Source organism: Carcharodon carcharias, chromosome 20, assembly GCF_017639515.1.
Source record: "Carcharodon carcharias isolate sCarCar2 chromosome 20, sCarCar2.pri, whole genome shotgun sequence".
NCBI lineage: Eukaryota > Metazoa > Chordata > Chondrichthyes > Lamniformes > Lamnidae > Carcharodon > Carcharodon carcharias.
The window spans coordinates 59,821,931-59,836,891 of NC_054486.1; the positions used below are offsets into that span (position 1 = coordinate 59,821,931).

General features: G+C 44.1%; 1 protein-coding gene across 1 annotated transcript in view; it reads left to right on the top strand.

Annotated features, from left to right (window-relative positions):
* Window positions 1–14,961, top strand: part of LOC121292332 (F-box/WD repeat-containing protein 7-like) — a 73,919-nt gene that overhangs the window by 3,713 nt on the left and 55,245 nt on the right. The window contains exons 2-3 of the mRNA XM_041214184.1: window positions 5,526–5,704; window positions 9,911–9,999. Of these exons, the coding sequence (XP_041070118.1) occupies window positions 5,526–5,704; window positions 9,911–9,999 (268 nt within the window). The remainder of the gene's footprint in view (window positions 1–5,525; window positions 5,705–9,910; window positions 10,000–14,961) is intronic.

The following is a 14,961-nucleotide window of genomic DNA, read 5'->3' on the forward strand; positions in this document are numbered from 1 at the left end:
TAGGACATACAGCGGGGAGCCAGTCATGGCTGTCCCAACAAATCAGGTGGGCCCCATGAAAGGGAGAATGGCACAGAGAGGGACTCAGCCATTGGCTTACAGGTGCCTTTGCATCATTGGAGATGCAGGGAAAGTGGTCAGTAACTGCTCAGGCAGCTCAGGGAGCCTTACTGTCCTGGCATCGTGGGGGCATAAAAGGAGGGGGCAGAGCTTCCAAGCATAACTGTTTCAAACACAGGCTACATGAGCACAAGGAAGGCAGCAGCTGGAAAACATGACTATCATATTTCAGGTCAGATGGCAAAGAGGAGTAACTTCCTCCATAGGAAGGGCAGAGTCCCTGGCATCAGGAAGACAGAGGAGAGGGACGAGGAGCAGGAAAGCAATGGAGGCCATTCCCTCAGCATAGGATCTATTGCCAAAGAAGGAGCTACCTTGAGATGACTGAGAAGCAGTGCCATAAGAGACTGCGACTGTCCAGGCAGATAGTCACAGAGATTTGTGCCCTCGCCCTAGAAGACCTCACATCTCACGTCACTGCATTCCAGGCCCTGCCAGTAGCTGTCAAAGTTACTGTAGCCTTGAACTTCTTCACCTCTGGCTCTTTCTAAGGATCAGCTGCAGAGCTTGGTAGCATTTTGCAAGCAGCTGTATACCACTGCAGCTCACAGATTACTGCAGGTAGTATGTACAATTCCATATAGATGGAGCCTTGCCAGTACAGAGGGCAGTGGGTTTTACCTCCGTTGCTGGATTCCCCAAGTGTAAGGCATCATCGGTTGCACAAAATTGGCCATCAATGCACCAACTGACAGCCCAGTGACATTCTTCAACAGGAAGGGTTTCCTTCAACATCCATCTAGCCTGTGACCACAACAAGTGTGCACTGGCTTTCCTGGCAGCTGCTGTTACTCCTGCACCCTGTGGCAGTCCAGGCTGTTGCAACTCCTCAATTGACTTGCCAAATTCCATGCATGGATTTTAGTGGACATAGGATATGCCTTGGCGAGATGGCTACTCACCCCTTTCTGAGAATCCACCACAGAGGCGCAGGAGAACCATGGCTGCAGATTTCTGCTCATTAGGACATCCACTGAGCAAGCCATCGGACTTCTGAAGATGCTATTTGGGTGCCTGGACTGGTCAGTGCTGCAGTACACGCTTGAAAGGATCCCCCACACATAGTGGTGATCTGCTACACTTTCCACAACATGGCCTTCCAGAGCGGTATGAACCTTGAGGAGGGTGAAGTGCTGGATGGACGCAGCTCATCAGAGGCAGAGGAGGAACAGGACATGGAAGAGGAGGAGGTGGAGGAGGAGGAAGAAGCAGAACATTGAGGTGCCCTGGTTACACAGGGAGATGGCCAGGCCCATCATGGGGCTCAAGGGTCTGATCGGGACACCAACAATATCAGGGATTATCTGATCCAGTTGAGCTCTTCTGACCCAGGAGGAACTTCATGGTATGGAACTTGAGCTGCCTGTGAGACTACTTCCACTGAAAATGCAGCCTGGAAAAACTCAACTCTTACCACCAATGAAGGATGCACATCTGTCGCTTTTTCACTGTCACTGTTCATGGACCCCTGCTCCCCTTCACTACTTCATCCCAATTTTCTTGTAGCATCATTAATAAAAGGAGAATCACAGGCCTGGCTTCATGGTGGAGGGTGTGCTTATCAGGTGTGACCTCTGCTCTGGTAGCGCTTGACCCGGCAATGGTGAAGGAATTGATCTTTGTGCCTCAATGTCAGAACTGTGGGAGACACAGGAGGACACCATGCCTTGGGGAGTAGATATCTCTGCCTGCTGAGGCTTCCCCATGCAGTTCAGTCTTCAGCATGCTTTCGGATGGGCTGGAGTTCAATGCACCCGCTTAATGTAAGCATTGCAAGGTTTAATCTCTTTTCCGACTTTTTTTTGTCGGTGACTCGGCGATCTTCATAGCTCCCTTTTCCATTGTGGTGATGGTGTGTAGGCAGGAAACCCCTCCTCCTGTCTGGGCCTCCTCGCAGGCATTATGAGCTTGTTTTTCCTGCAAATACAAAAAAAAGAGGGATAAAGCACAACTGACGTCTATGGCCAATACCAAGAGCTTATTGAGATAGGAAGCTGCGTATCAGTGCTGGCAGCACTCAGCAGCATTATGCCTCTGAGCCTTGCTGAAGGGTCAGTAAGTATCCTAGGCACATATTCCTTCCATGTTCAAGGGCAGTCTGCCTCCTGAGGTTCCACAGCTGGTGTGTCTGCTGAAGGCTGAATACCCAGAGACCTGTTCTGAGGGGTCAACAGTGCATTCACCTTGCCAGGGTGAAAAGGGAGTGGAATTTCCTACTCTGGACCTGGTTTCTGTGGACTTATGCCATATACGCACTGCGGTGGCAACCTCTGTCCAGGCCTGAAGAAGGTTCATACAGACTCCAAACGTTAACTCCATTTCTCTCTCCACAGATGTTGCCAGACCTCAAGGCATCACAGTATCACATTATCTTTACAGTGCAAAAGAAGGCTTTTTGGCCCATTGAGTCTGCACTGGCTCTCTGAAAGAACATTCCGCCTAGTCCTACTCCCCTGCCTTATCCCTGTAACCTTGCACATCTCTCTTTTCAGGTAGTAATCCAATTCCCTTTTGAATACCTCGATTGAACCTGCCTTCACCACCCTTTCAGGAAGCTTGTTCCAGACTCCAACCACCCTCTGGGTGAAAAATTTTTTCCTCACATCACATTTTGCCAATTATTTGAATCTGTGCCCTCTGGTTCTTAATGTTCTCTTGTGTGGGGACAGTTTCCCACTATTTACCCTGTCCATACCCCTTAGGATCTTGAAAAGCTCTATCAAGTCTCCTCAGACTTCTTTTCTGCAAGGACAAAAAATCCCAACCTCTCTAATCTATCCATATTGCTACAGTTCTTTCTCCCAGAAATCATTCTTGTGACTCTCCTCTGTACTCTCTTCAATGCCTTCACATCCTTCCTCAAGTATGGTATCCAGAACTGGATGCAGTACTCCAGTTGAGGCCTAAACTAGTGTCTTATACAAGTTCAACATGACTCTTGTACTCAATGCCCCTATTAATAAAGCCTAAGGTACCAAATGCTTTATTAAATGCTCTCTCAATATGTCCTGCCATCATCAATGACCTATGTACGTATACACCGAGGTCCCTCTGTTCCTGCACCTCCTTTAGAGACTCTCTCTTTAATTTATACCGCACCATATCTTTCCTGCCAAAACAAATCACCTCGCACTTCTCTGCATTGAACTTCTTCTACCACTTGTCTGCCCAATCCACCAACATGTCTATGTACTTTTGAAGTTCAAGACTATCCCCATCACAGTTGACAACATTTAGAATCCTACTGACTTTTTCCACCGTTATCTGTTTGTATTCTATCCAGGTCTGCATGGTCTGGGAGGTTGGCATCACAGCAAAATGGTGAAAAACTTCACATCTCAAAAACTGTGTACTGTGTGCAGTTTTGGTCTCCTTATTTAAAGAAGGATGTAAATACGTTGGAGGCAGTTCAGAGGAGGTTTACTAGATTAACACCTGGAATGAGCGTGTTGTCTAATGAGGAAAGGCTGGACAGTCTGGGCTTGTTTCCACTGGAGCTTAGAAAAGTGAGGGGTGATAGAAGATCCCTCAACGGTCTTTACAAAGTGGACGTGGAAAGGATGTTTCCTCTTGTGGGTGTGTCCAGAACTAGGGGGCACTGTTTTAAAATTAGGGGTTGCCCTTCTAGGACAGAGACGAGGAGAATTTTTTTTTTTCTCTCAGAGGGTTATGCGACTTTGGAACTCTGCCTCAGAATGCGGTGGAAGTGGGGTCATTGAATATTTTCAAGGCGGAACTAGCCATATATATACTCTGGCTACAAGAGCAGGTGAGAGGCTAGGAATCGTGTGAGTCACCTCCTGACTCCCCAAAGCCTGTCCACCATCTACAAGGCACAAATCTGTAGTGTGATGGAATACACCCCACTTGCCTGGATGAGTGCAGCTCCCACAATACTCAAGAAGCTTGACACTGTCTAGAACAAAGCAGCCCGCTTGATTGGCACCACATCCACAAATATTCACTCCCTCCACTGCTGACGCACAGTAGCAGCAGCGGTAACCATCTACAAGATGCATTGCAGAAATGCAACAAGGCTCCTTTGACAGTACCTTACAAACCCATGAGCACTACCATCTAGAAGAACAAGGGCAGCAGATAGATGGGAACACCACCACCTGGAAGTTCTCCTCCCAGTCACTCACCATCCTGACTTGGAAATGTATCACCATTCTCTCACTGTCGCTGGGTCAAAATCCCTTCCTAACAGCACTGCGGGTGTACCTACACCACATGGACTGCAGCGGTACAAGAAGGCAGCTCATTACCACCTTCTCAAAGGCAACTAGGGCTGGGCAATTAATGCTGGCCCAGTCAGCGAAGCCCACATCCCGTGATGAATAAAATATTTTTTTTTTAAAAAAAGCTAGATAGATTCTTGTTAGGCAAGGGAATCAAAGGTTATCATGGGTAGGTGGGAATGTGAAACTCGAAACACAAACAGATCAGCCTTGATCTTATTGAATGGCGGAGTAGGCTCGAGGGCTGAATAGCCTGTTCCTGCTCCTATTTCTTATGTTCTTATGTTCTAAAAAGAAAACTAATTTCAATTCACTGCAGTGGAAGTCATTGCAGTATGAAATACACTCCCATGCAGTAGCTTGGTATTCAAAACCATATTAATTAATTTTGATACTCTATACAGTCAGATAGCTTGTAGTGCAATAATCCTGACAAAGATGTTATCAACTTAAGGTTAGTTGGAAAAAGAATTAACTGTGACATGTGGAAAAACCTTTTTCACTCAGCGAGTGGTTCGGCTATGGAAGGTGTAACCTGAGAGTGTGGTGAACACAGACATAACCAGGGATTTCAAAAGAGGATTGGCTAAGTACCTGAAAAGAAAATAAATTACAGGGCTATTTTGAAAGGGTGGGTGAGTGGGATTAATAGAGTGCTCTTGCAGTGAGCTGGCATGGATTTTACTATAGTCATTCTGTGATTCAGTGATGGTAAAGTTGTTGTCAAAAACTAGAATGAATGTCAGCTTGATTTAATTATTGGCGTTCTTGGTTCTGAGAGGATTATTCGTTCAATCACATAATCTAGGGTGACACTTTTAATACAGAGGGAATACTGTATTGCTGTTATTCATTGGTCACATGTTAAACCGAGGTTTTGTCTCCCTTTTTAGGCGGATGTAAAAGATCCCACAGCACTATTTGAAGAACATTTATCACAATTGTTTTTCCTGAAATATTGCTATGTCCAAATTAGCTACTGTATTTGCTCAATTAAAAAATATAATTCATTGGTTATGAAATGCTTTGGGATGTGGTAAGGTGCTATATAAATCTGAGATATTTTTTCTTATAGAAATCATTTTAATAGTGTCTTCAAATACTAATTCGGATCACACCTATTTTTAGAACAATTCTGATTACCTCATTATTTTTATTTTCCAGCTGCCACAGCTAAAAAAGATCTACACTGAACTCTGTCCCTTGTTATCCATTGACTTTGTATTAATTCTTCCACAAGAGCTGGTAGAAAGAATATTTTCATTTTTGTCTGCGGAGGATCTTTGCAGGATGGCATGCTGTAACAGATCTTGGAGGGAATTTACAAACACTGACATTCTGTGGTAAACTAAAACTTCTTTACTTGTTTTAATATTCTGAATGTGAGTTAAAATCATCTTAAAAAAACTTTGTTTATCTATTGTTTGTAAAAAAAACTCTCTGTACATGTAATCCAGTGAACCTAAACTAATAAATACAGACTGCAGGAGATTGGGTGAGACACTAACCTATCATCTCTGGGACCGGAGTATAAATTCTGCCCACTTAAATCATCTGTGTGCCGTCTGTCCTGTACGAAAAGAATTTGTGCAGTCTCAGTTCAATTCCTAATGGGCATGGATTTAAAGGACAATAACTGCCCCCAATGCAGCATTCATAGGTATAAATTGGCAGAGAAGCCAAATAATAGCTCGTGTTAGAAAAGAGCCAAGTAGAGAGAGATCTGCAGCTGTTGCTGGAACAGACTGATATAAGCTCTTCACAGGGTGCAAAACCTTTTGCTTGATTCATGCTGACACTGTCCAAAATGGAAAGTTATGGAATTATACCACACAAAAGGCCTATCCTGCCAGTGCTGATTATTTGAAAGGTTAATCCATTTAGTCCTAAATCTACTTTAAATCTATGTGCTCTGGTTACCGACCCTCCTGCTAGCAGAAACAGTTTCTCTTTACTCAGTCAAAACCCTTCATAATTTTGAACAATTCTATTAAATCCCCACTTAACCATCTCTGCTTTTAGGAGAACAATCCCAGCTTTTCTGATATTTCCATAAAACTGAAGACCCTCATCCTTCATAAATCCCTTCTGCACTCTCTCCAAAGTATTGACATCCTTCCTAAAATGTGGTGATCAGAGTTGAGCACAATACTTCAGCTGAAGCGTAACCAATGATTTATAAAGTTTTAGCATAAGTTCCTTGCTTTTGTACTCTGTGAGTGTGATTTTAATTCAATCAAAACCCATCCACTTGCACAGAGTTAAAATCAAGCCCTATGCGTCAATTTATGATGCCCATGATCCTATACACTTTGTTAACAGTCTTATCAACATGATAACCCTTTCCTCTGAATTCTTCACTTTAATGAATATAACAATAGTTATGCAAAAAATTACAAACTGCAATGACATGCATACTGCTTAAGTATTGGTATTTTTAAAATGTTTCTTAGTGTGACGCTTTAATTAATGTAAAGTTTGAACAACTGCAACTGTAAATTATACCAAATTTTAGAATGAAGACAACTTTACAAAACCCAGGGCCAGGTTTTTGCCAAATCGCTAAGACTCCATGGACATTTAAAAATGGTTGTCAGGACCTGGATGCAGAAGTCCTGCCCCCATTCCCAACAGACCCCATTTTTTGCTAACATGAGGAAAGGGGTGGCACATGATTCACACAGGCAGGAGTTGAGTTCAAACAGACGTTATTTTGGCTGTTCCAGGACGTGAGAGTTATGAATTGATAAAGGAGATATAAACACACTGGAAGGACAGATAAGGTCTGTTTAAGTGTCATAGTCTGAACTCTTTCAAACTCCCTGCTTTTTAAACTTGAACAAAAAACTGGCTTAAGCTGTCACTGAAAGTTAAAAAAAATTAATGCTGGACTGTTTTGATTGACAGGCCATCTGATGTAGGTTAAAAATACCATCTGTTTGTGCTGTTTCAATAGATCTCTGTTGAATTTTCCAAGGGCTACTATTATTGTCTTAATAAATGTTTGGCTAAATTTCAAAATCTACAATAATCTCAGTAGGAGGTTCTGAGTTCACAGTTTGATTGACTGTATAAAGAGGCTATGAAAGGATTAACTGTCTTTGATGTGGGGGTCTGAATAGAAGTTTGTTGTTTTTATAAGAGATTGAATACTTGAAATTCAAATGCTTTGAATGGGTTTCATGAATGGGAGTTTTTCACAATCAAGTGTGTATGAATGAGAGCTGTATTAGATTGTTAGAAGTTTACTTACTTTACTCCACATAATTCCTGAGGTCTGCCCATGGTAGATTTTTAAAAATTCATTCATGGGATGTGGGCTTCGCTGGTTGGGCCAGCATTTATTGCCCATCCCTAGTTGCCCTTGAGAAAGTAGTGGTGAGCTGCCTTCTTGAGCCACTGCAGTCCTGTGGTGTAGTTACACCCACAGTGCTATTAGGAAGGGAGTTCTAAGATTTTGACTCAGTGACAGTGAAGGAACAGCTATATATTTCCAAGTCAGGATAGTGAGTGACTTGGAGGGGAACTTCTAGATGATGGTGTTCCCATCCATCTGCTATCTTTGTTCTTCTAGATGGTAGTGGTCGTGGGTTTGGAGGGTGCTGTCTAAGGAGCCTTGGTGAATTACTGCAATTATGCGCCTTGTAGATGGTACACACTGCTGCTACTGTGCCTCGGTGGTGGAGGGAGTGAATGTTTGTGGATGTGGTACTAATCAAGCGGGCTGCTTTGTCCTGGACAGTGCAAGCTTTTTGAGTGTTGTAGGAGCTGCACTCATCCAGGCAAGTGGGGAGTATTCCATCAGACTCCTGATAGATATTGAGTGACTATCTATGCAGGTGGCATGAGAGTATGAGAGGCCATGGGAGCGTATGATGGGGTATGGGGGTGGGTGGGAACATGAGATGGTATGGAGGGGGCATGGAGGTTGGGTGGGGGCATGAGGGTGGGTGGGGGCATGGGTTGACATGGAGGGGGCATGGGGTGGGTGGGGTTGAGGGGTGAGTGTTAAGGGGCCTAATAGCTCCTAAAACAGCTGGGACAAAGTCTCCACGAACTGAAGTGGGCCTTCTAACCAACCCATCTGGCACTTGCTCTTCCCGTGGCCAACTAGGATTTGCTTCTGGAGTTGGTGGGCCTGACGTGATCCTGTTCATGCCACCCTGGAAAAAAAAATTAAATCTAATGGGACCCTTTTAAACTGGGATGGGTCTGCTGAGTTGGGAAATTTCCAGATTTCTACGACCGAGGTGGGTCTCTTGAGTCAGGAAGTATCCTGGTGTAAAATTAAATGTCTCAGCATTGTAAATATTAGTAGAGAATCAGTCTTTAGAAATATCATAGGGCTTGACTTTACAGCCCTGGGTTTGTAAAATAAAGCGGGTGGCCTTCCCACTACCCCCCTGCCCACCCCCAACCTATCTCTGTATTACAGTGGGCAGGGAAGGCATCAGGCAGCCCACCCACCCTTGGGCCTAATGAGACCCTTAAGTGCCTATTAATGGTCATTTAAGAGCCTCATTCCATCTCCGCTATTTTACATGCGGCTTGGGGAGGCGGGGGCAAGGTCGGTAGCCCAGCAGCTTTTCTGGACGAACTGCTGTAGGGCAAGAAGGTGGGATACCTCATGTGCAGGGCTTCTTGTGCCTATCGGAGACAACTGCCACCCCCCCATATCATACTCCCCCCTTTAACTCTCCCCTTTGTTCTCCCAAGCCCAGCCTTTCACTCCCGTTGCTGTGGTCTAGCAGCCTGGCCTGTCCAAAATCCCAGTTATCTTGAAATCCAGGCTCTATAACTTGTAGTCCCAGCAGTGGCCACTGTTCTAACCCGGCTGGCATGTAGGGCAGGACTTCCTCGCAAGTGGGGAGAAAGTCCCAGTCTGAAGCATTTAAGGCGTTCCCAGTGTAATATTGCTGCGGAGAGGCCGGGTTTCGGGTGGGCAGGCTGATGGCCATCTTTTCGGTCAGGGATGGGGGGCATGGAGAAACTACCGTTCCCTAAACTAAAATCTGGCCCATAGTGAAAATTAAAATTTTACTTCCAATTATTTCTTCGAGAAATTCATCAGAGTTTAATTAATTCAAAATAGTCTGGTCTTTACTCATCTTGCTTTAAGAGCAAAGGAACTTTTTAAAATACTTAACTGACAGTTGTTAAGAGATGATCAGGATCAAATAATCACAGAAGCCTCTAGAGAAAAATGTATGCATGTCACTCTTAAGGAAAATAAATTGTTTTATGAACTGCTAAATGTTGTCGTTTTCAAGGAGAATTTTAAATAGTTTATTGTCCTTCATTAGCTTTGAAGCATCAGTCTACGTACTGTGCTAATAAGGTTGAACTTACCAACTTTTGCTCATTAATCTGATATATTTTTAAAGCAAATACTTGTAGAACACAGATGGATAAATTACACAAAATTTCAGATATTTGAATTGTTTTGAAAACTGAAATTAACGAGAGCAAAACATTTGTTTGCATGGTAAATGGTTTCAATTTTATTTTTCATCAGCAAGTCATGTATAATACTGTTTTTTTTTTAATAGGCAGCCACTATGTGCTGTTCAAAACTGGCTTAATTTTGACATTGATCAGCAACTCTTCTCCAAGAACCAGTACAGTTACAGTCCCACAGGTAACATACTGCACGATCCATTGGTTGGTGGTGCTTCTAGCAAACTTTACTAATGACTGTCTTTGAGAATTGTACATTTTTGGTTAAATTATTCACTTCCATGTTAGAAGGATTTTATCGCAGTAAAGAAAATCATACTATACTGTTAAATTCATTTAGAAAAAATGCTTTTGAAAATACAAATTATCTGCTGTGACTAAGTAATTAGGAAATTCAATGTACATGTTGGTGAAGAATAAATGATAGGATGATAAATGTTGAGAATATTCTTTGTTTGAATAGTGAGAAACCCACTGACTTCAAATGATTAATATATATCATATATATATATAAACCCTTGTCCCTTCCCACCTACATCTGTGATTCCTCTGACACCCTACCTCATTTCAACAATTTCCAGTTCCCTGGCCCAACCACCTCCTCTTCACCATGGATGTCCAATCCCTCTACATTTCCATCCCCCACCGGGATGGTCTGAGGGTTCTCCACTTCTTCCTCAAACAGAGGCCCGAACAATCCCCATCCACCACTACTCTCCTCCGTCTGGCTGAACTTGTTCTCCCACTGAACAATTTCTCCTTAAACTCGTCTCACTTCCTCCAAATAAAAGGTGTGGCTATGGGTACCTGCATGGGCCCCAGTTATGGCTGTCTCTTTATGGACTATGTGGAACAGTCCTTGTTCCAGTCCTACTCAGGCCCCCTTCCACAACTCTTTCTCCGGTACATCGATGACTGCTTCAGTGCCCCTTCATGCTCTCGTCTGGACCTGGAAAAATTTATTAATTTTGCTTCCAATTTCCAGCCCTCCATCATTTTCACATGGTCCATCACTGACACTTCCCTTCCCTTCCTTGACCACTCTGTCTCAATTTCTGGTGGTTGACTGTCAATCAATATTCATTATAAGCCTACTGACTCCCACAGCTACCTCGACTACAGCTCCTCACACCCAGCTTCCTGTAGGGACTCCATCCCATTCTCTCAGTTCCTTCGCCTCCGTCGCATCTGTTCTGATGATGTCACTTTCAAAAACAGTTCCTCTGACATTTCTTCCTTCTTCTTTAACCGAGGTTTTCCACCCACGGTGGTTGACGGGCCCTCGCATCCGCCCTCACACCTTCCTCTCCCTCCTAGAACCATGATAGGGTCCTCTTTGTCCTCACTTATTACCGTACCGGCCTCCACATTCAAAGGAACATCCTCCGCCATTTCCACCAACTCATGATGCCACCACCAAACACATTTTCCCTTCACCCCACCGGCGGCATTCTGCAGGGATCATTCCCTCCGGGACACCATGGTCCACTCCTCCATCATCCCTACACCTCAACCCCCTCCCACAGCACCTTCCCATGCAACCGCAGAAGGTGCAACACCTGCCCCCTTACTTCCCCTTTCCTCACTGTCCAACGGCCCAAACACTCCTTTCAAGTGAAGCAGCATTTCACTTTCACTTCCCTCAATTTAGTCTACTGCATTTGCTGCTCCCAATGCGGTCTCTACATTGGAAAGACCAAACGCAGAGTGGGTGACCGCTTTGCGGAACACCTTCGATCTGTCTGCAAGCATGACCCAGACCTCCCTGTCGCTTGCCATTTCAACACACTGCCCTGCTCTCATGCCCACATGTCCGTCCTAGGCCTGCTGCAATGTTCCAATGTAGCTCAACGCAAACTGGAGGAACAGCACTTCATCTTCTGACTAGGCACTTTACAGCCTTCCGGACTGAATATTGAGTTCAACAACTTCAGATCATGAACTCTCTCCTCCATCCCCACCCCCTTTCCAATCCCCCCTTTTCCAATAATTTATATTTTCTTTTTTATATATGTGTTTCTTTTCCCACCTATTTCCATTATTTTTAAATATATTTCCATCCATTGTTGTATCTCTACCTTTTAGCCTATTTCGATCCCTTCCCCCCATCCCACCCTCACTAGGGCTATCTGTACCTTGCTCGTCCTGCTTTCTACCCCTAATGTCATCATTAGCACATTCCTCAGCTAATATCACCACCGTCAACATCCTTTTGTCCTTTTATCTATGACATCTTTAGCAATCTCTTCTTTGCCTCCACCTATTATTGGCCCTCTATCCAACTCTACCTGTCCTACCCCCTCAACCAGCTTATATTTCACCTCATTTCTATATTTCTTAGTTCTGATGAAGAATCATACAGACTCGAAACGTTACCTGTGTTCCTTTCCACAGATGCTATCAGGCCTGCTGAGTTTTTCCAGCTATTTTTGTTTTTGTTTCTGATTTCCAGCATCCGCAGTATTTTGCTTTTATTATAATATATATCATTCCTTATAGTATACACAATTAGTGATAAAATGTTACTCCACTGTTGAATAAGGTATAGCACTTTATGAATCTTATTGTAATTTCATATTTCTTGGATTGATAGTTTGTACCAATGAAAATAAGATATATTCACAGAAATTTGTGATTGTAATTTTCACTGATCCAAACCAGCAATACAGAGCCTATGAATATTACATTAAGATCTGCAAATTGCTATGCCTTATTCAACAACATTTACCTTCAAATGTCTGCATCTCCTTAATTTTGAGCTGCTTGCCCTTTAAAGCTGCAACTTTACTTGACCACTTTAATTTTCAACAAAATGGGTGGAATTTTTCGCTCCTACCAGTGGTGGGACTTGAAGCAGGCGGGAGCACAGAATTCGAAGTGATGGCAAAAGTCAGTTTCCTGCTGGCAGGAAAATAGTTTGGAATTTTGTTCTCCCGACTTCCATGGTAGGTTAAACCTCTTTCCCGCTGATCCATGTTGGGAACCACACTTGTATCCCTTTGCACCTCCAAATTTAAATGCCCTGCCAATGGATAATTAGAAAGGTGTGTATCACAACTGTATATAAGTGGTGTACACCTGGTGACCCTCACTTCACCAGTGACTCCGAGGCATGTGGACACTTCTTTTGCCTACCTTTAACAGCGCCACTGCGAGATCTTGGTGCTTGTCAGAAGCTGCACCAAGGCTGGTGCATGGGAGGCAATACCACTGGAGAGGGGGAAGACAGAGGCATGACTGGGAGGGAGTGAGTGTAGCACTGGAGGGAAGGGGAAAAGGTAGAGGCATGATTTGATGGAGGGGAGTGAGTGGAGCATGGGAAGGGAGAATGGAACACAGACTGGGGGGTGGTGGGGGGAGTGAATGAAGCATGATAGGGAAGATGAAACCGATCCGTGACTGGGGTGGTGGGGGGAAGTGTGCATGGAGCACAGGAGGGAAGAGTGGAGCACAGATGCATGACTGGGGCAGGGAGAAGTGAGTGGTGTGTGGGAGGGAAGAGTGGGGCACAGGCTCATGTCTAGGGGGTCGTTATCAAAAGTACAGAGGGTATTAGTATGAGACATTCCTAGGGCTGAGGTCACACTGTCAGGGGCAGATTCAGAAGACAATCCTGGGGCTGAGACCACACTGTTAGGGACTGATTCAAATGACAGTCCTGGAGCTGAGCAGGCCATGCTAGATGGCTTGAGCTTGAATGTTAAAAGAAATGCGGCCACAAATGGGGATTAAAAAACGTTGCAGTCTTTTTAAAGTCTTGAATATAATTCTGAAAAGCTTTCAGTCTGTGCAAAGCTGAAATAAAGAAAAAAGTGATGGCTGGGAATGCAAATTCAGAAAGCACAGTGTGGAGTTGCAAAGCAGAGTCTACAGTCAAGTGACAGAGGAACACTGCTTTTGTGTAATGGCTGGCTAAGTAGACTTGCTACTGCATGAGATGAGTTTCTCTGTTTTGAATCAAGGTTGGGTTGGGTTAATTCTCTGAAGGAATTCACAGGAAGCTGGCAAAGCAGTGATCAAAAATAACTTTCCAAATTTAAGAACACATTTAAGACTGAAGGAACCATGAGTAATAAGCTAATGAACCGTGACACCTTGGTCCACTCCTCCATCACCCCTTATTCCTCAACCCCCATCTACGGCACCTCCCCATGCATACGCAAAATATGCAACACCTGCCCCTTCACTTCCTCTCTCCTCACTGTCCAAGGGCCCAAACACTCCTTTCAAGTGAAGCAGCATTTCACTTGCATTTCCCCCAACTTAGTCTATTGCATTCGTTGCTCCCAATGCGGTCTCCTCTACATTGGAGAGACCAAACGCAGACTGGGCGACCACTTTGCAGAATACCTTCGGTCTGTCTGCAAGAATGACCCAAACCTCCCCGTCGCTTGCCATTTTAACACTCCACCCTGCTCCCTTGCCCACATGTCTGTCCTTGGCTTGCTGCATTGTTCCAGTGAAGCTCAATGCAAACTGGAGGAACAGCACCTCATCTTCCCACTAGGTACTTTGCAGCCTTCCGGACAGAATATTGAGTTCAACAACTTTAGATCTTGAACCCCCCTCCTCCATCCTCACCCCCTTTCCGTTTCGTCCCCCTCCCTTTTGTTTTTTCCAATAATTTATATAGATTTTTCTTTTCCCACCTATTTCCATTATTTTTAAATCTATAACTTTTATGCCCTTTTAGCCTTATTTCACCCCACCCCCACTAGAGCTATCTGTACTTTGCGTGTCCCTGCTATCCATTCTTAATTAACACATCCTTTTAGATAATATCACCACCTTCAACACCTCTTTGTTCTTTTGTCTGTGACATCTTTTGATTATCTGCTCCTATCACTGCTTGCTTGTCCCTACAACCACCCCGCCCCCACTTCTCTCACCCCATCCCCCCAACCTCAAACCAGCTTATATTTCACCCCTTTCCTATTTTTACTTAGTTCTATTGAAGGGTCATGAGGACTTGAAATATCAACTTTGTTCTTCTCCACCGATGCTGCCAGACCTGCTGAGTTTTTCCAGGTATTTCTGTTTTTGTTTTGTACTCCTTTTTCTTGCCTGTCCCAGCACTGAAGGCTTGTGTTTCTGCACTTTCTCTAAGAGGAGCTAACAAGTGTATAACTAAAGCATTATGTTC